This window comes from Verticillium dahliae, genomic scaffold (assembly GCF_000150675.1).
Source record: "Verticillium dahliae VdLs.17 supercont1.18 genomic scaffold, whole genome shotgun sequence".
NCBI classification, from domain to species: Eukaryota; Fungi; Ascomycota; class Sordariomycetes; order Glomerellales; family Plectosphaerellaceae; genus Verticillium; species Verticillium dahliae.
The window spans coordinates 582,768-603,618 of record NW_009276923.1 but is presented as its reverse complement, the minus strand read 5'-3'; the positions used below and the strand labels follow the sequence as shown (position 1 = coordinate 603,618).

Below are 20,851 nucleotides of genomic sequence, written 5' to 3'. Positions count from 1 at the left end.
CATTCCATGTCGTGTGTAATCGTTGCGTCGTTCATTGGTCATATGCCACTGGTCCTTTGTGGCGCTGCCATTGCTTCATCCTGAGAAATCTCAGACTTGATCCCTAATGCGCGAATCGGAAGTCCAGTCTCTTGTTGCCCTCATCCGTTGTTGTCGAGAGATAATCGAGCCTTTCATCCTCAGTCATCGCGCTCCACCTCCTGTCGCGTTGCTTGTTTCGCCATACGTAGTACGCCTTGACGGATAGGTAGAGCGCGATATTTCCGCACGCAATCGCCAGAAGCCAACGGTTGCCGCGCTTGTACAGCGGTGCATCGTCTGTGAGGGGTCAGTAATCCAGAGTCCCTCTTCAGCCATGTCCTATCCTATTTGAAAACATACCTTCTCTGTAGATGTTTGACGAAATGATCCCGCTGCCTTGCACAAACATGTTGTAGCACGCCGCTGAGACTGTTCTGGACCGGACTGAGCCCGAGTTGCGCGAGTTCCAGCCTACTTGGATCGGATGGGCTGCGGGCGCGGTTAACACTGGACGTCTCTACAGCAGGACACTTTGTGCTTACGGTTGGGATACATCAACAAGAGGATGATGACGAAATAGAAGAGCCACCTGTTGATCTCGTCGGTGTTGACGATGTTGAGGAAGATGAGTAGCGGCAGGGCCCAGACTTGGCCGATCATAGACACGAAGGAGAGCTCTTTGAAAATCTCGCCGATGTAGGTGAGGCCCAGCATCATGATCACTAATTGGGTCAGCAGTGGTCAGGGTTAGGAGAATTGAGACGGAGAGAAATACTATGGCCAATGGTGTAGGGGATGCTGAGGAGGTTGGACTGGAAGGTATCGAAGCCCAGACTGCGCAGTGTCAGGGTCAGGTAGAGCTTCGGTGGACCCATTGGGATTTCGAACGTCAGGCCGATGAGGTAGATGGGCCTGATGGAATGTCAGAAGACTAAATGACTTGAAACCCCCCCCTCGACAAACGTACCAGAGATCAAAATCTTTAAGGCTGTTCCAGAGGAGCTGAGGCGTGATGGCTTCGCGATTATGCATTCCACTCTTGCCCGGGTCTTCTCGCAGAACCCTGTTAACCATAATGATCTCTTCTCTAGATGATTCATGTCAGTCAAAGGGCCACGCGGACTGGCAATCACTCGAAAGGTACCTCTTGGAGAACCAGCCCTGTTTTCCGCGAAACCAGCTCGCTGTCTGACACGGGCCGGCCGGCATCAGGAGAAAGCCGAATACCCCGGCCACGAAGGTAATGAGGCCCTGGGCGATATTTAGTGATGCACATGGGTGACGACTGGCACAGGGAGACACATACTTCGATAAGGAACAGCCATCGCCATCCAGCCTGACCGTTCACGCCCCGCATATGTAGGATGCCCGACGCAAAAAGGGCCGAAAATATGTCTGCGAGGCTCATGGCCGTCCAGAAGAAGCCAAGTCGGAGCGAGAGCTCATGGTGTTTGTAGAAATAGGAGAGATACAGGATGACCTCGTCCAGGTCAGTATCGCTGGTCACAAGCATCTGACGGGGGACTCACATCAGGAATGAAACCGCCTTGCAGCATTCCCAACAGGGCCCTGAATATCAAGAACGAATGCCGGCCAGACAGCCAGAATTGAGTGCTCGCAATCAAGCTCCAGAGAACCATTTGCGCCGGGATCCATCTGTCTGGCCCGATCCATTTGGAAAGCAGCTGGGAGGGTAATTCGGCGCAAAGAAAGCTAAGCTTGAAAATGGTATTGCCGAGGTTGTAATCTGTATCTTGGGTCAGAACGCTTCGCTGGAGCTGTGAGCTAGCTTACCATTCGTGGTCATGCCCAGATCGCCCAGGAAGTTGTCCGTCAGAGCCTGCTGGATGTTTGCGCGGTCCAGCTCGAGTGCCATGAACATGATGCAAGCCCAGACCATGATACGCCAGTCGATCTTGCGAACGAGGCTGTGCTCCTCTCCCCATGACCACCGAGCCGACGGGTCAAACCGATGAATGTTCTCCCTGCGCGCATGTGAGCTTGGCCTACGAATCGCGCACCGTCGGTCGCGAGAATGAGAATATTCACCATTCGGGGTGGGGTTCGTAGCGGTCCGCCGTGTCGGGGTCATCGAACACGCTCGCCTAGACTCTGTATGAGCATCGATGAGCCACCACAGGATGGATCGTTGGGACGTCGTACTTGGGTTGCGATGGCATCTGGGTCATAGTTGCGCCTTCGCTGGAACCAAAACCGCTTCTCGTCTATGGGTGCACCCAGCGGCGCGACATCGATGGCCAGAAGCGAAGTCGTCTCCTCCGTCGTGCCGTATTTACTGATCTTTGTTTTGTTTCTTGTCAAGACGGTTGCCATCTTGACAGCACTTCATGTAGGCTGGCTCCTCGGCGTTGATGTCTCGCGTCTAGGGAGGTGTCTACTTGAGTTGAAGAAACGATAGGCGAAATCCACGGATTTGTCGTATACATCAATCGACGACCTTGACGGAAAATACAATGTTCAGGAGATTTACAAAAGTTTCGAACGCTCTGGCTGATGTGGAATTGCACCAAGATCGAACAGACCGCGGGGTCATGGCCAGCGGGGTGCAACACGTCGCTTGACGCGACGATGGCGTGCTGAGGCCCCTGACCACTGATGGCGGCCACATGATCGACCGCACACCTCTGTCAAAAATTCAGGAGTAATCACTCGAATCAAACGCCACATTCAATGCAGGCCTCAAACCGAGCACGATGCGATGCAGCGGTCGTGGAGCTGGTGGACTCTCGAACGACTTGTGACGATCGGAGATTCCTCACTCGAATAAAGCACTTGGTGCTGCGCGCTCTTGTAGGATAGGGCAATGGACAATTGGAGCCAACCTGATAGGTACATCGATGCAATTGTCATACATTCTAACTAGGGCCAAGAAGACCTGCTCTGCAGCTCTGCAGCTCATGAACATCTTACATCCAGTCGTTATGTAGCAACTAATCTCATTGGGCTGGCATAGTGATTGTCGCTCCGTGCGCAAGTCACTGAGCCAGTACAAGATGCTTTGTTATGGCGTCTTCGCTCGCCATCGTCCACAGATTTGACGCCAATGCGCCAAGCATCCGTAACGCTTCCGAATGGACGGCATGAGGATTCTGAGTCGCTGAGGTCGAGCATCACAAAGTACTCATGTATGGAAAAGATGAAGGTGGTAAATCTTGAGGTAGACCAGTGGTCGGGATTGATGAAACGATCCGGGTATCGGTGCCAAATCCCCTTCTGGACCTTGGCCTTGGAACGTGCCTGTACATCATCACATCTCTAGATGGCGTGTCCACCTCTAAGTACCAGTACCCATATTCCCAACAGGAGGCGACATGTTTGTCAGAGTTCGGAGCATTAGCAGTTGTATCAATTCCCCGCAAACGACTGGCTGCTTTATGTGGATGACACCATTGACCCCAGAACCACGCAATGCCCACATCTCATCAAGGCCGAGAGGATCACGAAATCTGTGCGAATACTTCCACCACGGGGAAGATGCGACATGGCCGCTGGCATCTTATCGAGAGCCCCGCACTGGATGATGATCATCAGCTTCGGCTGAACACATTGGCGATATCGGATGTATGTTATGCAACCCCTATGAGGAACCCCTCAAGGGCCGGCCCGTCGCCAGTGTATAAAGAAGCTTTATGGTGCCGCCGTAATGATGAATGTTGGCCATCATTCTGAACCAAAAGCAAAAACAGAAAATACGGCTGTTAGATCTCCTATCTTTTTGTACCTGAATATCCACGCCTCTTGCTCCAAGCTTCTAGACACACTACTCAAATTTCAAGTTTCCCATCATGGCGCCATCGGCCCTCGAGACCGAAGTTCCGGTCCATACCAAGGCCAAGGGAAGTCATCGGGAGCCTCTCAAACAAACTGGGGTTCTTGACAGCTACGAGTCTTTCGACGTGACTCCTGTCATTGGACGTGAATTTCCGAAGGCCAACCTCGTTGAGTGGCTTGAGTCCCCCAACGCAGATGAGCTGATCCGAGACCTAGCCATCACGAGTAAGTTTTGCGCCCTCCACCAATTGTTCTAGTGCTGATTAGATGCAGTCGCCGAACGCGGAGTCGTGTTCTTCCGTGCTCAGGATAACCTCACCAACGACCTCCAGAAGAAACTCATTCTCCGCCTCGGCGAGCTCTCTGGCAGGCCAGCTACCTCGGGTCTTCACATCCACCCAATCCTCAACTCTGAACGTGAGCATGGTGGCTCGGACCCGGAGATCAGCACCATCAGCTCTCTCCAGCACAAGAAGTTCTACATCAAGCAGCAGTCGGATCAGCTCAGCCCTAAGAAGCAGAACGGAGCCCAGTGGCACAGCGACATCGCTTTTGAACCTGTCCCTGCCGACTTTTCTTCTCTTCGACTAGTTGAGCTGCCCAAAACCGGCGGTGGTAAGTGTCCTCGGTCAAGCAAGCAAGCGTACACGGTTCTTTTACTGAGCGTTGATAGACACCCTGTGGGCTTCAGGCTATGAGATCTACGACAGGATCAGTGAACCCTACCAGAAATTCCTCGAGGGATTGTCAGTCACCTTTGAGCAGCCAGCCTTCGGCAAGGTCGCCGAGCAGGCTGGTTTCAAGCTGTACGACAAGCCTCGCGGCGCGCCCGAGAATGTCGGCACCACACTGAAGGCCATTCACCCCGTCGTGCGCACGAACCCCGTCACAGGCTGGAAGAGCGTGTTCCCTGTCGGTGGCCACGTCAAGCACATCAATGGCGTGACGGCTGAGGAGAGCAAGGCGTTGCTCGACTGGTTCTTGGATCTTGTCTACAAGGGTCACGACCTGCAGGTCCGCTTCAAGTGGCAGAACCCCAACGACATTGGTAAGTTCCGGATGTTGAGATCCGCATCGTGGAAAATGAGCTAATATGATGGCTAGCCATTTGGGATAACCGCAGTGTGTTCCACACTGCCACCTTCGATTATGACGACCAGGGCGAGCGTTTCGGTAACCGCGCTGTTGGACTGGGAGAGGTGCCATATTTCGATGAGCAGAGCACATCGAGGAGGACTGCTCTGGCCACAGGACATGGTCAGATCCCTGAGCTTGGCTGATTCAGATATCATGAGATGGAAGGTACTTTGTAGCAAGCTGCGAATGCTCCATCCAATCCTGGAGCGGATCGAATTGAAACCTCCTATAATGTTGGTGTTCGATGTGATTCCCTTAAGTAAAAGCGCTCAACAGTAGGCATTTCTCACAAGTGGCCATGAACTGCTATGCTGATGAAACAATCGGCACCCTGCAGCCATCCCATAACTACCTACTCGAGGGTCCTGACACCAAAAACGCTGAAAACGCGTCTAACCCGTGATGACTATGGCCCATTACTTCAGACTCTTGGTAGTATATTGATATCCTTGAAGTGAGCAATCTGTCGTTTATATTGACCATTTCGTAGCGATTAGGATGAACTATTCTTGGAGAAGTGCTTGAAGAAGTGCTTTAACAAGTGCTCGACTCGTTCAAGGCTCTTCTTAACAACTGCAGCCAAACATAAAGCATCAGCTCGAGATTTCCTTTGACATGCAAGAGGTAAGGGACATCTTTGAATTAACGTAATATCCTGGTGAGCGCTTGTATATCGCACAACTGAGAGGCACTCGGATAGTGGTCGAAGAAAAATCGAATCAGACGCGAAGTGGATATGGATTGAAAGGATTCCTGTGATAACTTCAGTCAAGAATGTAAAGCCTTTCTTTGAGAACCACTCTTAGCATGAGAAGGCGATGAGAGCACGAAATTACTGTGCACAATCCCATAAACAGTAAAGCAGTTTTAAAATGCCACTCAAAAGGCCTACAGGGCTATACACTACGCGAGCTTATGGTATGGCCGAACATCATACTGCCCAAAGGGATCCTGTTCATTGGAGCACCGGAGCCATTGGATAAACTTTGAATAGCCATGAGTATGGCTGCATAAAGTAGCAGTGAGAAATCCCACTGGGTTTGCGTTTTGATTCTGCCTTGGTGCAATGTTTGGCCAGCTTATCAACGTGGGATCAAACGTTTTGATTGGATTCGATGACCATCAGGGCTCACAGGGTTAGCAAAAGCCGGATAGATCCATTTTGGCAAGGCCCGGTAGTGTCAGAATGCCAGGCCGGCATGCAGCGAGAACCATGATGGTCCAACCAAGCCCTTAACTGACGCATTGGCCGATACGACAGCCACGAGGGACCATGGATACAGGATGCAGGAACCGCCGATCTCAGCCCTAGAGCACGCAGTGATGTTGTAGTAGCCTACGTGGGCGGGCTAAGATCCATAACCAAGGCCTCGGATCCGGGGTAGGCCATCATGAAACAGGATGCACCAACGTCAGTGGTGTGGATGGCGGAATACCCTTGTGCTGCGGCTCTCCCCGGCATGGGTCTGCTATTATTCATGTCTTTTGGTATCAAACCCATCATTAACATGTTGAGCCTGGCGACATCATATGACGCATTCCCTGCCAAGAGAATCATGGCAAGTAGATCACACCTACCTGGCTTTGAAGCCGTACAAATGAATGCTACGTGATTGACACCAAAAAAGCAATGCCCTTACCAAAGTCCACAATCGTGACGTGGAGCAGTATCAGAGGCTCCAGAGTACATGGTGATGGCCACTGAGTATTGATAGACTTTTGAAAGATGCCGAGGGCTATTTACAGGGCCAAGTCCCGGTCAATGCTAAGGGATGGCAAAAAACGAGACACGCGCCAGAAGGTTGACCACTCTGGATCAAATTTGCACGATGAACCCGAAGGAGAGATTTATGCGACCACAAGATGCGCCAGACAGCAATTTGCCGACTGCCTTGCCTCTTTCGAGTGACTTGTAAACCCGTGGAGTTGCGTCTCGCAACATCTCAAGGAATGCCATGCTGATTTATCGGATGTATCAGTGCGAAAAGCCCGGCGGGAAACACGCCACCGATGCAGCGGCTGACCCTTACCCTTGCTGTTCGTATCCAATTGTACAATCAGCGTGCGAGGTTGACCAGCTGCCTGATTGGGACGTTGAGATGCAGATTGTCGGTCGAGCCGGCCGGAGGGGCGAAAGGCTAGTAATGGGGCCTCTTGCTGGGCACCGAGTATGGCCAGGTGTATCCTGCCAAGTCGCAGTAGTTTTTTTTCCCCTTGTTGAATCAACAAGATATCAATCTGGTCTCATGTCCAACTGACATTCCTACAACTTTGTAGGCCGAGGCATCCGTGAGGCTATCTCCAACAGGAGTAAAAAAACCCTTCACGCACTGGAAGGGAGGGACGGCACCTGAAGCACCACCTACTGTAGGTGGATACATAGCAAAGCTGCTGTGCAAGCAACTGCCTGTCCCCGCAGCAGCTCCATCGCAATTGCCCGCGCCATAGCGTACCTGCCCGCTTGTAGTGGCCGGCAGGACAGGGAACCCCCTCAGTAAAAATCAGGGCACCTTCCGTATATGGCAATGATCGTGGGCTAGCCAATCGGGCCAAGCGCCCTCGCGGGGTTTGACTTGCGCGACCAGGGACAGGGCAGGAGCTTCTTTCCATCTCCTGCCATTTCCTGCCTGACTCCATCTCCACCTCTTCGCGACTTCGCATTGCCTCTTCATCGCTGCCAATAACGCGATACCTGGTCTTCATGGAAGCAACCCACCTGGCCTTCGACACCATGGATACTTGCTCACCAAGACCCAAGGTCCCTGGCCACGCCCTCGGCTGGTTCCCTATTACGTTGCCATCCCATCGCCACCTGCCTGCCAGAGGGTAGCATCACCGGTGTGGTCCATCACCATCCTAGCAACCCTCTGCTTCTCCAACCCCTCCGCCACCCCACAGATGCGGCCAGCCGCCGAACATCTTGGCCACCCTCAGCTAGGTCTGCCTACCAAAAGTCTTTTTGATCAAGGGCTTGGATCAGTTGCCTTTCTTATCGCGCCATTTCTTGGCCAAAGAACCAACGCCAGGCTCGGTAGCACATGGCATGGGTGTCGCGTAGCAACGGCACGAGGCATGAGCCGTGTCGACGATCTCGGTCCAAGTATATATGGGACCCGTTGCGCCCGCCTTTCCGAACTGGATCCTCTTGTTCCTTAGGAGCCTTTTCGCAGTAACTGATCGCGTACCCATCAAGCTTCCATCATGAAGTCCGTCGCCGCCCTCGCCGCTGGCCTTTTCGCCATTGGCAGCTTTGCCTCTAACCCGCTCACGCCTGAGAAGGCTGTGGCTGACATTGAGACCCAGAAGTGAGTCAATGGTCTGACATACTCTCACCCGACTACATCGTACTGACGGCTTCCCAGGATTCAGCGTAACCTCTGGAACCTCAACAAGATCGCCCGTGACAACGGCGGCAACCGTGCCTACGGCTACCCTGGCTACAAGGCCTCCTCTGACTTCATCCTGGAGCGCGTTCAGACTCGTTTCGCCACCACCGTCGACACGAGGATCCAGTACTTCAACCATACCTTCGTCCAGCTCAACGATATTTCTGTTACTGGTCCTGATGGCGAGGACGTTGTCGTCATTGCTCTGACCTACAACCCCCCTACCCCTGCTGAGGGTATCACCGCCGAGCTCATTGACACCCCTGTTGATGACGTCCGCGGTTCTGGCTGCTTCGCTGACCAGTGGGAGGGCATTGATGCTACGGGCAAGTTCGCCCTCGTCAAGCGAGGTGCTTGTGCCATCTCTGAGAAGCTGAAGCTTGCTGCTTCCAAGGGTGCCGTTGGCGTCATCCTCTACCACAACCAGCCCGGTAACGCCATCACTGGCGCCACTCTCGGCTTCGAGAACATTGGCCTCATTCCCCCCGTTGGCACCATCCCTCTTGAGGTCGGTCAGGCCTGGAAGGCCCGCCTCGGCGCTGGTGAGACTCTCTCTGTCAAGCTGTTCGTCGACGCCGTCTATGAGGAGCGTGAGACCTGGAACGTCATTGCCGAGACCAAGGAGGGCGACCCCAACAACGTCATCGTCCTCGGTGCTCACCTGGACTCTGTCCCCGCCGGCCCTGGTGTCAACGATGACGGCTCTGGCACCAGCGCCATCCTCGAGATCATCAGCTCCTTCAAGAAGTACAAGGGCCTCAAGAACAAGGTCCGCTTCATCTGGTGGGGCGCTGAGGAGGTCGGCCTCATCGGCTCCCTCTACTACACTCGCACTCTGTCCGAGGAGGATGCCGACAAGATCCGCTTCTACTTCAACTACGATATGATTGGTTCCATCAACCCCATGTTCGCCGTCTACCGCGGTGACAACGCCGGCGACGCCTTCGGCGCCGACCTCCTCTACGATTACCTTACCAAGGAGGGTTTCCCCGCCGAGTACGCCCCTTTCGGTACCGGTTCCGACTATGTGGGCTTCGTCAACATTGGCGTTCCCTCGTCTGGTCTGTTCACCGGCACTCCCCCCTACGATCCTTGCTACCACCTTGCCTGCGACAACATTGACAACATCAACTGGGAGGCAATCACGGTCAACGCCAAGGCCGCCGCTCGCGCCGCTGCCATCCTCGCCAACAGCGACCTCAAGGACCTGCCCCGCCGCTCCAAGACTTCGTCTGCCAAGCGCGGCGTCGTTGCCATGCGCCAGGAGTTCCAGCGCTGGGCCGCCATTGCCGAGGAGGCTGACCACCACCACTCGTGCGGCGCTCACGGCAAGGAGAACGTCGTCTAATCTGGAAGCATGATGAACAGGGCTGTACATAGATGGTGATCACATACAACAAACTTAATGAGATATGTCTATTGAAGAAAATTACCACCTCGTGCTGTTTTTCAAGTGTCAAGCGTTGGATGCGCCGCGGAAAACTTATGCTCATCTTTAAATGTGGGAGCTTTGGTTGTGATTAACTTGTGAGGAGCCCTGGAACGGGATATACGGGGATGGCGAGCTATAGCGACGTAGAATGATTTTCTTACTGGCCTTGGCTGTCCACTCCAAGCTCAACACCCTTTCACGCTGATCACTCCCGCTATCGCTGCCGTCACGAACTCGATTGATACAAGTACTGTAGCTTTCGGTCTGTTGCTCATTTCCTCGGGGTCATATTCCTAAGCATTCTTCTATTCAAGAATTATAAGAAAGATGAAGCGCTCCTGCTCGCTGTGGACACGAAACCAATCCTATTCCTTGTGACTCTGTCGTCAACCTGCCGGACTTGAGCCTCACCGAAGCGCGTTCTTCATGGCTGGATCGCCATTTCACAGGGTGGGGTGGAGGTAGCCTCAGCGCCCAACACCATACTTTGCTCAAGGCCTGAGGTGCCTGTACTCCATCATCTCACAGAGCTTTATCGGGAATACTGAAGCGAGCGTTACATTTAGCCCACCGAAGGTCAGCTTCAGCCCGAACTTTCATTTCGAACCTGATCATGCTGCTTACTGCTGCATGACGCATGTCAGGTCCCGCGGCTCGCGAGCAAATCGACTTCAGCCCTGTAGACAGGGTCCTTCTACTGCCAAAACTTCTATACGCGTATCGCTTTGGAGCACCCTGGCTAGTGGTGAGTGTGCACCACACAGCCACAAGTATGATCTCACTACCGCCAGCCAGCGCTCACTGTCTTATCCCCACTGCAGAGCAATCCGAGCTGAGCTGAGATGATCGTCGTTGCAAGATGCGAGGGCGCAGTAAATTGAGATAAATATGTAGGCATTCCCCCTTCTTGGCCTTGATTCTTAGAGCCCCTTAGCAGCAATCAAACAATCACGGCCTTGGCCTACCATCAATCGTCCTCGCGAAGCGTCATCAAACAATATCATCATGGGGCTCAAATCGCTTTTCCGACGTCATGACGACGACAACGATGAAGCCAGCTCCAGCAATCCACCGCCATCATACTCAGACGCGGATAAGAGCCACGATCACGGACCTCCTGCAGCCCAAGATGCGCCTTCTTACGAGCGACCGACATATCCTGGTGACTCGACAATCGTACCCGCGACCCTTAAGTTTCCCCCTCGCCTCAATGTGTACCTGAGCTGGAAGTCAGGACGCACTTTTCACCTGGGCACCTCAGGCGAAGAAAAGCTCTTCGCCGTCTCGACCTCTTGGGCCGTCATGGGCATGAAGAAACCACTCCTCACCATCTATGACGGCCCCGAAAAGACGGACCCCGTCCTCGCCGAGACGAGCCCCCTCAACTACACCATGAGTCAGCGAAGCACCATTACCCTGCCACCCGGTGCCGCCACCAACCCCGGCACCGCGCCCCTCGTCATCAACCTCAAGTACGAGTACTCCCTCAAGACCATCGTCTTCTCCTTCACCCTCGCCGTGCCGCCGCCGCCAAGCCGCAAGGGTGACCCCCCGCAAGAGGAGGCCTTTGAGTGGCGCTCCACCTTCGGCGACGAGGTCAAGCACCTCACGGGCGGGAGCGTCTTCTCCTCCGGCTGGAAGCTCGTGCGCCTGTGGGGGCCCGAGAACCGGTCTGGTGCCGCGGGTCCGGGGTTCGCGAGCGACGGCAAGGAGATCGTTGCCGTCATGGCGCGTAGCATGTCGGCGAGCATGACCAAATCGGCGCTGTTCGCGTTCATGGGCACGGGGCTGACGGGACAAATGGGGGCGCAGTGGGAACTCGTGGCCCTCGCGTCGGCAATCCAGATGTGGTGGGCCTGGACGACGGGCACGGTTTACACGCGTTAAGGGGGGGGGCTATCGCATGACCGGGACCCGAGTCGCATATGGAGTTTGGAGATCTCGGTAAGCGAACATTGTTAGCGTAGCGAATATATTCTTCTTCATCGTTCTCACTAGTCATCCCGGAGATCCCTTCACAGCAGCAGTGTGGCTGGTGACAGGGGTGTGTTCCAGCATCACAGACGTTTTCGGGATTTCCCCGCAACCGCGTCAACTCGTGTCGGGATCCCCCACAATGGAGCACGACTTCTTCGACAGGGTGGAAACTATTACCAATCGCAGCTTCGGCAGTTGACGAAGGGGGTTCAAAAGAGATGTTTCCAAAATCCCTGAATCCTTACGCCCTAAGTCCGTGACAAAGATACGGCTATGGAAGAATTAGCGTTTGGCTTGACGAACATCATAATCCCAGATGCCGTGACTTCATGCTCCTTCCAGTTTGCTTACTTTCTCGAACTATGAAAGCAATCTTACCCATTTGTAAGCTCAGACTTCATATGAAGGCCGTGGACCTGACGGCTTCGCCATTGCGGTACGAAAGAGCCGGATGGGTTTGGATATCAGTCGAGTTCGCGATGCAAAAAGAGCAATATTTGTACCACTATAGCTGACGTGTCCATCTCGACACGAATCTCTTGCAGCCGTCCAGGTTGCGCTTGAAAATACGTTTCACGGTGGTCCACTCTTACTCTTCGAGACTCAAAGATGACGGCTAACCAAGCTGCCTGGATCACGGGGTCGAAAACTTACCCCTTAGAATTGGGTCCAGCGCCCTATCCCAAGCCAGGACCCGGAGAAATCGTCATCAGAGCGCAGGCAATCGCACTGGTATGCTTGGAATGTAGCTACAGAAAGGTTCTTGTTCGCGTTTACTGACTTGACCTGCTAGAATCCTGTCGAGTGGCGTGTTCAGTATATTGACGTTGCTAGCATAGCGTTCTTCTTTTGGGAAACGCGGACATTACTGATAGCACCGTGAAGAGCGCGAGACATGTTCAAAAACAGTTACCCATTTATTATAGGAGCCGATGCTGCTGGCTATGTTGAACAAGTCGGCGAAAATGTGACGCATGTCCAAGTGGGCCAGCATGTCATGGGGTTCGTGAGACCATCGTCTTAGGGCACAGACACGGTTCTAGAGTTCGTCTTGGCTGATCATATTTCCAGATACTGCATGGGCCTAGGCGTCGACAAGCCGGCTTTCGGTGCCTATCAGAAATTTCTCTTTGTCTTCGCCTCCCTTGTCGCACCTATCCCAGACGACGTGAGCTTTGAGCAGGCTGCCGTACTGCCGGCCTATACCACCCAGACCACCTCACCCTGCCCCTACCTAACACCAAGCCAGTGCCTGTGAACAAGGGCATTCTCGTCTGGGGTGGTTCATCTTCGGTCGGAGCCACAGCCATCCAGCTGGCAGTGGCGTCTGGACTCGAGGTTGTGAACACTGCCTCTGCCCACAATCACGACCTCGTCAAGTCTCTTGGCGCTCATCTGGTTTTCGACCACAAATCTCCTTCCATTGTGGAGGACTTAGTTGCCGAGTTTTCTCGACGCGAAATTGTTGCTGTGTTTGACTCCATCTCAGAGCCCGAGACCATGGGACCCATCAGCGCCGTGGTGGAGAGAACTGGCCCCCTTAAAGTTGGGGTGGTTGTACCGCCTACCATTCCTCTGTCGAAGAACTTCTTGGTCAGCATGTGTAAGTTGAACTTCAAACGCTAGGCACAAGGATCATCCCCTGTAATACGGAGGACGCACTACTGACGATCTAAGCACCTGCATTCGAGCTGCTCAACGAGAGAGGAAAGGGTGTGCTGGATGCTGTCTGGGGAACATGGGTGCCCGAGGCGATGGCTTCAGGCTCCTTGCAATTCAAACCAGAGCCCGTCGTTGTCGGCCAGGGGCTTGGAAGCACTCAGGATGGCTTGGATCGTCTCAAGCGCGGCGTTTTAGCCCAGAAACTGGTTGTCAGGGTCTAATTGTGAGGCCAGCGGACCCAACCTGAAAGCCCTGATACTTTTGTTGCCCCGAAGCTCAGGCGAAGCTGTCAATCAAAAAATTCTGTGGTGATTACTTTAGAAGGATGCATAACGTGGTACATAATGTCAGAGAAGACTTGTGCCTGAATACTGAGTCTTTACGTCAGCGTCGTCGACTTGAAAGTCGGATGGTTTTCATGTTGGCATGGGTGATTTCCAACAACAGGCCCCATAGTGGTGATTATTCTCCATGGCAGTGAATCAGATCAACTCATGGCCCGACACTACATCAGGTATTGGTCGCTTGCTCACCCTCGAATGACATCACTCCATGGGTCAAAAAGTAGACGACGGGACTCAAAGATTTCTACAAGCAAGATACAGAAGACTTTCTAAGTATTGAATCTTTTGACATGGGCAATCAGCAATTACTTGGAGGCGACCGCTTTATCGAGGAAGTTGATGATACGCCTGATGCTGTCAATCACTGGGGTCGACGCCGTCTCCTTGGCCTCGACGTCCGTGCCAGGAGGAATGTCACCAAGGTCGAATCCATGGCCCTTTCCCTCCACTGTTTCAAGAATCACCTCAACCCCTAGCTCCTTCAACTTCTTTTCTGCGCTGATGCTCTGCACGGGAAATACAGAGTCGTCTGCCAGTCCATGCAGCAACGCAGTAGGAGGAAAGTCCTTCGTCAGACCGAAAGCCACAGGGAAGAAACGATGGTCGGACGGATGAATCGCTTTCAACCCATGCTCTCTGATTTTAGCTGACAGGCCGAGCTCGCCGGTAAGGAGATCCGGGTATAGCGCCGCCTGGTGAATGCCCCTAATCAGAACCACCCTCTCATCAGTGAGAAAGTCGATTGGCTCGTGTGAAATAATGGGAGGTTTCCCCCTGAGCTCCAAGATTCGCTGCTCAACAATGTCGCAATCGGGCAAGGGGGGCGCTTGTCCGGAGGTTGACCCAAGGGTGGTATAGGGTGGGATAGCGAAGTCGAGCATCCCGTAAACCGAAAGCACGGCTAATGGCCGTGGGATGTCAAGTTGGGCTGCTGTAGCCACGGAGAGATAGCCGCCGCCGCTGGAGCCAGCAATGATTATGCGAGGCGTGATGTTTTCGATGACCCACCTTGCAGCGGCCAAGGCATCGTCGAGAACGTCTTTGCCGCTCGCCTCCGGCAGAAGGCGGTATGAAGGCGAGACATATGCCCATCCACGACGAAGTGCGGTTTCGATGAGCCAGACGGGACTCCAGCTGTCCTTGTGCCCAAGAACCTGGACAGATCAAATCAGCCGCCCGAGCATCTGACGAGTAATTGGAGCAGTCCCAAGATTAGTATTATCGTAAGACCATCACCGTGTACTGACAACATAACCTCCATGATAATGTATCACAGCCGTCTGAGGATTGGTTTCGTTGGAGACAACGTCTAGGGTCAGTTCCAAGGATCCGGAGACCCTGAACACATGAGAGGTCTTCTTAGACGATTTCCAAGACATGATGCTTTTATGGGGACGTCAGTCGTTGCATTGAGAAGGTCGTGTAGCAGACGATGGGCGAGTCGGTGTTAAACTTGTTAACGATGGTGCGCTTGGCATGATCGGTTTGCCAAGGTTCTCAAGCGCGACTTTATCCCACCAATATTCCCCTCATCTGCGGATCTTCCACGCATAAGACGGCATGTCATTAGCCTGCCGACTGGTCGTCGGGGTAGTTTCGCTGGCCATAGGAGACCCACCTCGGCTCCTCGGGTGGTGAAACCTTCCAAGTAAGATAGAATACGAGTCGAACCCGTGATTCTGGATAGACTAACTAAAGTCTATGACTTAGCGATGCCTTGTCAACTAGGTAGATATTACTCTGGCGCACCCCCTGTCTGAAAAAACCCCATTCCTAGCGGCGGCCCCCGCCGCCGCCGCATAAGATCCGCCTCACGCCCCAGCTGAGCTGTCAACAACAGAGCTTTACCTTGTCATTCACATGCATCCTCGAACAGCATAGTCAGATTACACCGATGAGTGAGCAGACAGAGCAGGAGGCGCCCAATGCAGATGATGCTGGACTCACCGGGGCAACACGTAGCTGGGTCTGCGAACACTGCAACCAGACTTTTCGTCGCGCTGAACATCTGCAACGACACGAGAGGCGACATCTTGGCCATCTTCCCTTCCATTGCCCGCTTTGTGCTCGACAATTCTCCAGGAGGTACTGCAAGCGCGACGCGTCAGCAAAACCCCAGAGAAAGTTGGTGTGCTGACCATCAACAGAGATACCCTGAAACGACATCTTGGGACACATCAACTCTCTCCCGAGCAAACTGCCGCGCTGGCAAAAGCAACTGATGCAGGTCCGTCCAAAGCATGCACCAACTGTGCAAAGTCCAAACAGAAATGCGATCGAGATATGCCTTGTGGCCGTTGCAGAAAGCGGAAGCTTCAATGCTCGGTTGCCACGAATCAACCTAATGATGGGTTCGATGTAATATCTTCCTCACAGACGAGTTCACATCATGGAGAATCAATTCGGGACACCCCGCACATGAACCGGGAATCCGTACACCGCCAAGACCCTTTCGGCGCCGTAGGCGGCTGCGTCATGTATGATCACGGCATTAGTGGAGCGTTTGCGCCGTCGGTGCCCGTAGCTTCAACGTCATTTGGCAACCTCCAGGACGACCAAGACACCCTGAACCACGAAACGCCAGACGCACTGCTGGAATATCGGCTCGAGCCAGCCTTGGCGGGCACGCTTGTACCAACACACAATGTCGCGCCAACTTTGAACACGACCGGATCCTGGTTCTATCCAATCCCAACCTGGGAGTATGGGATGGACATTGATATTGAAGGCTTCAGAGCTCCTACTGAGACTCGGTATGCCAAGATGCCGGATACGTACGATGAGAAAGAAGGGCTTGCGTCTCAGGATGCAACATTTGCTACGAATACATCCGTCATCAGTCTCCGGCTGAGGGAACAATTGCCACGATACGTGTCATCAATGATAGACGACAATGACACCCTTGCGGCAGAAACCCATTTTCATGTTCCACAGTTCTCCAACGTGGTTTATGAGTCTATTCGAACATCCTTTCTCATCCATAGAGACCGGCTCACACTGGCGCTGGGCTCAGACCTCGCATTTCCCGAAGCTAACGTACTGGGTACATTTGTGCAGCTTTTCTTCGAGTATACCCATCAACAAATTCCCGTTCTTCACTTGGCTACCTACAATCCCAACTATGAGTCTTGGATTCTTGTTCTAGCTGTGGGCGCTGTGGGTAGTCAGTATTCGCAGGTCAGCAACCAGGCAAACCTCGCAGTATCGCTGAGAGAGTTACTTTCAGAAGCGATTCTAGACAGGGTTTGTATTCAAGAGCCTAAACTTGAAACCTGCAAGCTGATACTCTACAGGTCGGTTGTAATCCTCGTGTCATTGGTGATCTTGCCTTTGGGCAAGCCGTACTTCTGAGTCAACTCCTGTTGCAGTGTAGTGGCGGCCTCGCAAGTTCGCTACGCTCTCAGTACCAAAAGGGAATCTTGACTGCCATTTGTCGCTCGGTTGTTTCCAAAAATGGTTCTTTGTTCCGCACAGGCAAAGCTGTAAGCCAACCATGGCGTCGTGCTGAGGACTGGCACAAATGGATTGAGCAAGAGTCTTGGACGCGTTTGGCATTCTTCTCCCTATGTGAGTCCTTCGCAAAACCATAACCTATGGTGGCCTTCTGACGCTGGCCTACAGTTTTGGAACATATGCAATCTGTTATTTGGGATATCAATCCACCCATCGAAGTAGCTGACATTCATCGACAACTGCCCGACAGCGACCGCTTGTGGGCATGCACTTCGGCTATCGAGTGGGAGAAGCAGAGGATGATATATCCTCGTAAGCCCCTCACATTCTTACCCCTTCAGCCTTTGCTCACAAGACTTAGCCCAGATCACGATGCCCACATTTGCGGATTTATTCACCAGCGAAGAAACTTTCCAAAGCTACTGCAAAGATCTCGAGGAGCCCGCGCGTATAATTGTCATGTCGACGGTATTCTCAGAGGAGAAGAAGTTGCAACGCGACGCTCAAGGGTGGCTACATCAGCGCATTCTCAAACAACACGGTATTGCGCCTGGGAAAGGCCGTTCTTGCTCTACCGCTCTATTCCCTCTTGACCAAGAGTTTGAAATGGTATCCCAAAACTTACCAGACCTTGCGCCGTCTACAGAGATTCTCCACAAAACATATCATACCATCTCGATCCTTCGCAGAGTATCGCAGACAGAGCTCTATCTCTACTTCGGGTGGATGACGACACCTGAGGTTACACAGCAAGCAAGGGAGAACCTGGCTTACTGGATTCAGAATGACCTGCAGAGTACGAAGGACTGCCTGCTACACGCCGCCTCGCTGTTCCGTCTGATCCGAGATCAGAAGGTGACTGCGTTCAGTGACCCGTTTTGCCTCTTGATAGCGACAATATTCATGCGAGTACTGGTCGACCTTGACGATGCGGCAATGAGCCAGGTGAACGACCAGTACCCGATTCTCCGAGTCGACCAAGAGATCGAAGACGATGTTCGAACTAGTTGGCTGAAAGGAGCGACGCAGTTTCGACTCTACGTAACAGGCATCGGACTTTTGGACGGATCGCGAAGCGCGCAACGGATTGTGAAGGAGGCAATTCGGATCTTGAACCGGGATACAGGCTGGAAAGATCTCTGCTCAAATGTTGCATCGACACTTGGGCATCTACTATGTGGATCTGTCCCGAAAACCCCAGACATGACACCTTGATCCTTGGGTCTATCCCACTACCACCAAGAAAGTTGTGGAGGCTTGCGCCGCGACGAAACATAGGTACAGTGGGCCGGCGGCATTTACACTGATCTCGGATGTCAGGGCTTGGAGATCGGTGATGCGAAAGCACTGCTCTGGGTCTGGTTTCTATAATTTGGCTCCGGTCCATTTCAGGGATGTGGCAGCGACCATGGGGAATGGCTCGTATATCTTGCCTTCCATGTTTGACCATGGGACGGCTGAGTATCCAAGAGATTTCTCCTGGTTAACTGACCTATTTAGGCAGCCACCGACAGAATATGGTGTTGAACTCAAAATCGGCAATATCAGGACGCTACAAAAGTTCTCTTGCTGCTCCGCGCTCCAGTCTTGCCCTGCGATGATCAAAATCAGAGTGTGTCCCGACGACGTGCTCCTATCGTGTTGCGGAGGAACGTCTGATCGGCTTACAAGCCAGCAGAGGCGCAACTGCGCCCCAATGTACGGCCACGAGGGTTGTCGGGTGCGCACTGGAGCATGCCTCGTTTTGTCACACGATCAAATAGCTTGGGCGTCGTACGTGCGCATGCGCTTGACGCTGGTCGAAGCGCCACACGCGGAACCATCGTCAATGGACCGGCCGGCCGACAAAGGTTCCTCAATTTTCTTCCTGGTGGACATCTCTGTTTCGGCCAAACGCAGTTACATCGTCCGAGAGTCGTCTTGAGACAATGGTTGTGCAGGGGGTGGGGGTGGACAGTAGTCAGCTTTCGGGCGATGCACATTAGACGTTGACATTGCGTCGTGAAGCAAGGCGGGCGGCCTTTGCCGCGTTGCGTGCAGCGCAAGCGGCGGTAGGGTGCTGTCGCAACACAAGCTGGTCGTGATCTCATTGCTATCTCTAGTTTATCCTCCCAGACGCCACCCAAAGAAACAGTATAGACCTCAACAAGTTAAATATATAAAAGCCTCCCTAGACTATAGGGTTAGTACTACTAGTAGTATAATATACAACTCTAAGGGTTAGCTTCAACTCTAAGCTATTTCCTCAAGTACATATAAGAGTCTATAAATTATCTACTAACTGGATAGAACACTATTAGAATTTTATTACATACGATTACTTTCTACTTCTTCTATCTATTTATTAGGCGCTCGGACATTATAAAGCGTGAGATATGCAATATAAATCTATCCTCTGAGAGAAGTGCTATGCCGATTTGATCTCACAAAACACCTAGTGTAGGCGCCGTCTGGGGTTCGGCAGCCGCTCGGCTGCTATTCATGGATAATTGCTGTCCGTTCTACATATCGTGACTACTGCTGAACCTATTCCAGACGAATCGCTTACTATCCGCGTACACAGCGATTACCACCAGCGCTTCTCACCTGTCAATATCACTTCAGATTAACTTGGTGATCCCAGGCTGGATACCTTCCAATATGGCAACAACCTCCTCCCAGACCCTGACCTGCATTAACTCGCCTTCTTCGCCATTTAAAATGGGCGCGTATTCGGCAACGATGCAATTTTCCATGTACCGGCCATGCGACTCCTCGCCAGCGAGCGCTCCGGCCAAAAGACACCTTGAACCCATTTCCGAGGTACGTCCAAAAACACGCATACCCAACTTCATCGGGTAATTGAGCGGGAAGGGCATAGACCGGAATAGCTCCGTCTGGCAGAGTCCCGGATGTATAGTATTGATTATGATCCTCTCGCTTGGGGGGTAGCTTGGAACCCGTGTCGCTGCGGCGAGCTGCTTGACGATTGTAACCTGTAGGAGCTTAGAGACGTTATATCGATCGAGGAGGCTGCGATTTGCATTGAGGGCTTCGAAGATTTTATCCTGTTTACGCTCATTGAAGTAGGCCTAAAGCTGTCTGTCAGTGGGTGCACTGAAGCACAGTGTACCGACCACGCTACTCACCAAATGTCCTGCCCCGCTGGCAGTCACCGTGATATGCGGTGTCGTCCCATGCTTTTTGGCTGTTTCTCGCATTTTCGGCATCATCAAGAAGACGAGTAAAAATGTACCGATAACATTTACCGCAAGTGTTGACTCCCACCCGTCAATACTTTCGCTATACGTCGACGCTACGACACCTGCATTGCTCAGGAAGACATCGACGCGATCCAGCTCCGTCTCAGCCCGCGCCGCGAAGGCCTTGACGCTCGCAAAGTCACTTATATCAACCACCCAGACGTCAAGTTTCGTCGGGCTATCGGGAAATGAGGCGCGGATTGAATGGACGGCGGTATCGCCCTTGGTCTTGTCGCGACAGGCGATGATGACGCGGTCGGGTTGGAGGCGGGCGAAATGGCGGGCGGCTTCGAGGCCGAGGCCGACGTTGGCGCCGGTGATGATGATCGTACGGCCCGTTTGTAGCGTGTCTGGGACGGGCAGGTCTTTGAACTGGCTGTACGCCTCTCTGATCAATCCGGCCAT

At 53.0% G+C, this 20,851-nt stretch overlaps 8 protein-coding genes across 8 annotated transcripts; 5 read left to right on the top strand and 3 right to left on the bottom strand.

Moving 5' to 3' along the window:
• Nucleotides 1-103: 103 nt before the first annotated feature.
• On the bottom strand, nucleotides 104-2,382 carry VDAG_07982 (uncharacterized protein; the record flags this gene model as incomplete). Its single annotated transcript, XM_009652748.1, has 11 exons — nucleotides 2,185-2,382; nucleotides 2,071-2,126; nucleotides 1,816-2,006; nucleotides 1,551-1,681; nucleotides 1,328-1,501; nucleotides 1,166-1,272; nucleotides 989-1,084; nucleotides 797-933; nucleotides 564-743; nucleotides 382-510; nucleotides 104-318 (listed from the first exon to the last, which is right to left on the bottom strand). Exons 1-11 carry the CDS (start codon nucleotides 2,353-2,355, stop codon nucleotides 104-106), a joined length of 1,587 nt encoding a protein of 528 aa, XP_009651043.1. The 5' UTR covers nucleotides 2,356-2,382.
• Nucleotides 2,383-3,827: 1,445 nt separating this feature from the next.
• Nucleotides 3,828-5,093, top strand: VDAG_07981 (alpha-ketoglutarate-dependent taurine dioxygenase; the record flags this gene model as incomplete). The annotated part of the gene is made up of 4 exons (XM_009652747.1): nucleotides 3,828-4,038; nucleotides 4,081-4,428; nucleotides 4,487-4,861; nucleotides 4,918-5,093. 4 exons carry the CDS (start codon nucleotides 3,828-3,830, stop codon nucleotides 5,091-5,093), a joined length of 1,110 nt encoding a protein of 369 aa, XP_009651042.1.
• A 3,058-nt stretch (nucleotides 5,094-8,151) lies between these two features.
• Nucleotides 8,152-9,684, top strand: VDAG_07980 (aminopeptidase Y; the record flags this gene model as incomplete). Its single annotated transcript, XM_009652746.1, has 2 exons — nucleotides 8,152-8,255; nucleotides 8,313-9,684. 2 exons carry the CDS (start codon nucleotides 8,152-8,154, stop codon nucleotides 9,682-9,684), a joined length of 1,476 nt encoding a protein of 491 aa, XP_009651041.1.
• A 1,089-nt stretch (nucleotides 9,685-10,773) lies between these two features.
• VDAG_07979 (uncharacterized protein) lies at nucleotides 10,774-11,655 on the top strand (the record flags this gene model as incomplete). The annotated part of the gene is made up of 1 exon (XM_009652745.1): nucleotides 10,774-11,655. The coding sequence occupies one exon, from the start codon at nucleotides 10,774-10,776 to the stop codon at nucleotides 11,653-11,655; it is 882 nt and encodes a 293-aa protein (XP_009651040.1).
• Nucleotides 11,656-12,354: 699 nt separating this feature from the next.
• Nucleotides 12,355-13,628, top strand: VDAG_07978 (uncharacterized protein; the record flags this gene model as incomplete). The annotated part of the gene is made up of 6 exons (XM_009652744.1): nucleotides 12,355-12,477; nucleotides 12,539-12,561; nucleotides 12,631-12,747; nucleotides 12,817-12,934; nucleotides 12,991-13,348; nucleotides 13,423-13,628. 6 exons carry the CDS (start codon nucleotides 12,355-12,357, stop codon nucleotides 13,626-13,628), a joined length of 945 nt encoding a protein of 314 aa, XP_009651039.1.
• Nucleotides 13,629-14,056: 428 nt separating this feature from the next.
• Nucleotides 14,057-15,130, bottom strand: VDAG_07977 (uncharacterized protein; the record flags this gene model as incomplete). The annotated part of the gene is made up of 2 exons (XM_009652743.1): nucleotides 14,057-14,905; nucleotides 14,999-15,130. The coding sequence occupies 2 exons, from the start codon at nucleotides 15,128-15,130 to the stop codon at nucleotides 14,057-14,059; spliced, it is 981 nt and encodes a 326-aa protein (XP_009651038.1).
• Nucleotides 15,131-15,676: 546 nt separating this feature from the next.
• On the top strand, nucleotides 15,677-18,735 carry VDAG_07976 (uncharacterized protein; the record flags this gene model as incomplete). Its single annotated transcript, XM_009652742.1, has 7 exons — nucleotides 15,677-15,879; nucleotides 15,945-15,978; nucleotides 16,128-16,697; nucleotides 16,809-16,928; nucleotides 17,045-17,318; nucleotides 17,373-17,516; nucleotides 17,566-18,735. 7 exons carry the CDS (start codon nucleotides 15,677-15,679, stop codon nucleotides 18,417-18,419), a joined length of 2,199 nt encoding a protein of 732 aa, XP_009651037.1. The 3' UTR covers nucleotides 18,420-18,735.
• A 1,069-nt stretch (nucleotides 18,736-19,804) lies between these two features.
• On the bottom strand, nucleotides 19,805-20,851 carry VDAG_07975 (dehydrogenase/reductase SDR family member 13; the record flags this gene model as incomplete). Its single annotated transcript, XM_009652741.1, has 2 exons — nucleotides 19,805-20,275; nucleotides 20,333-20,851. 2 exons carry the CDS (start codon nucleotides 20,849-20,851, stop codon nucleotides 19,805-19,807), a joined length of 990 nt encoding a protein of 329 aa, XP_009651036.1.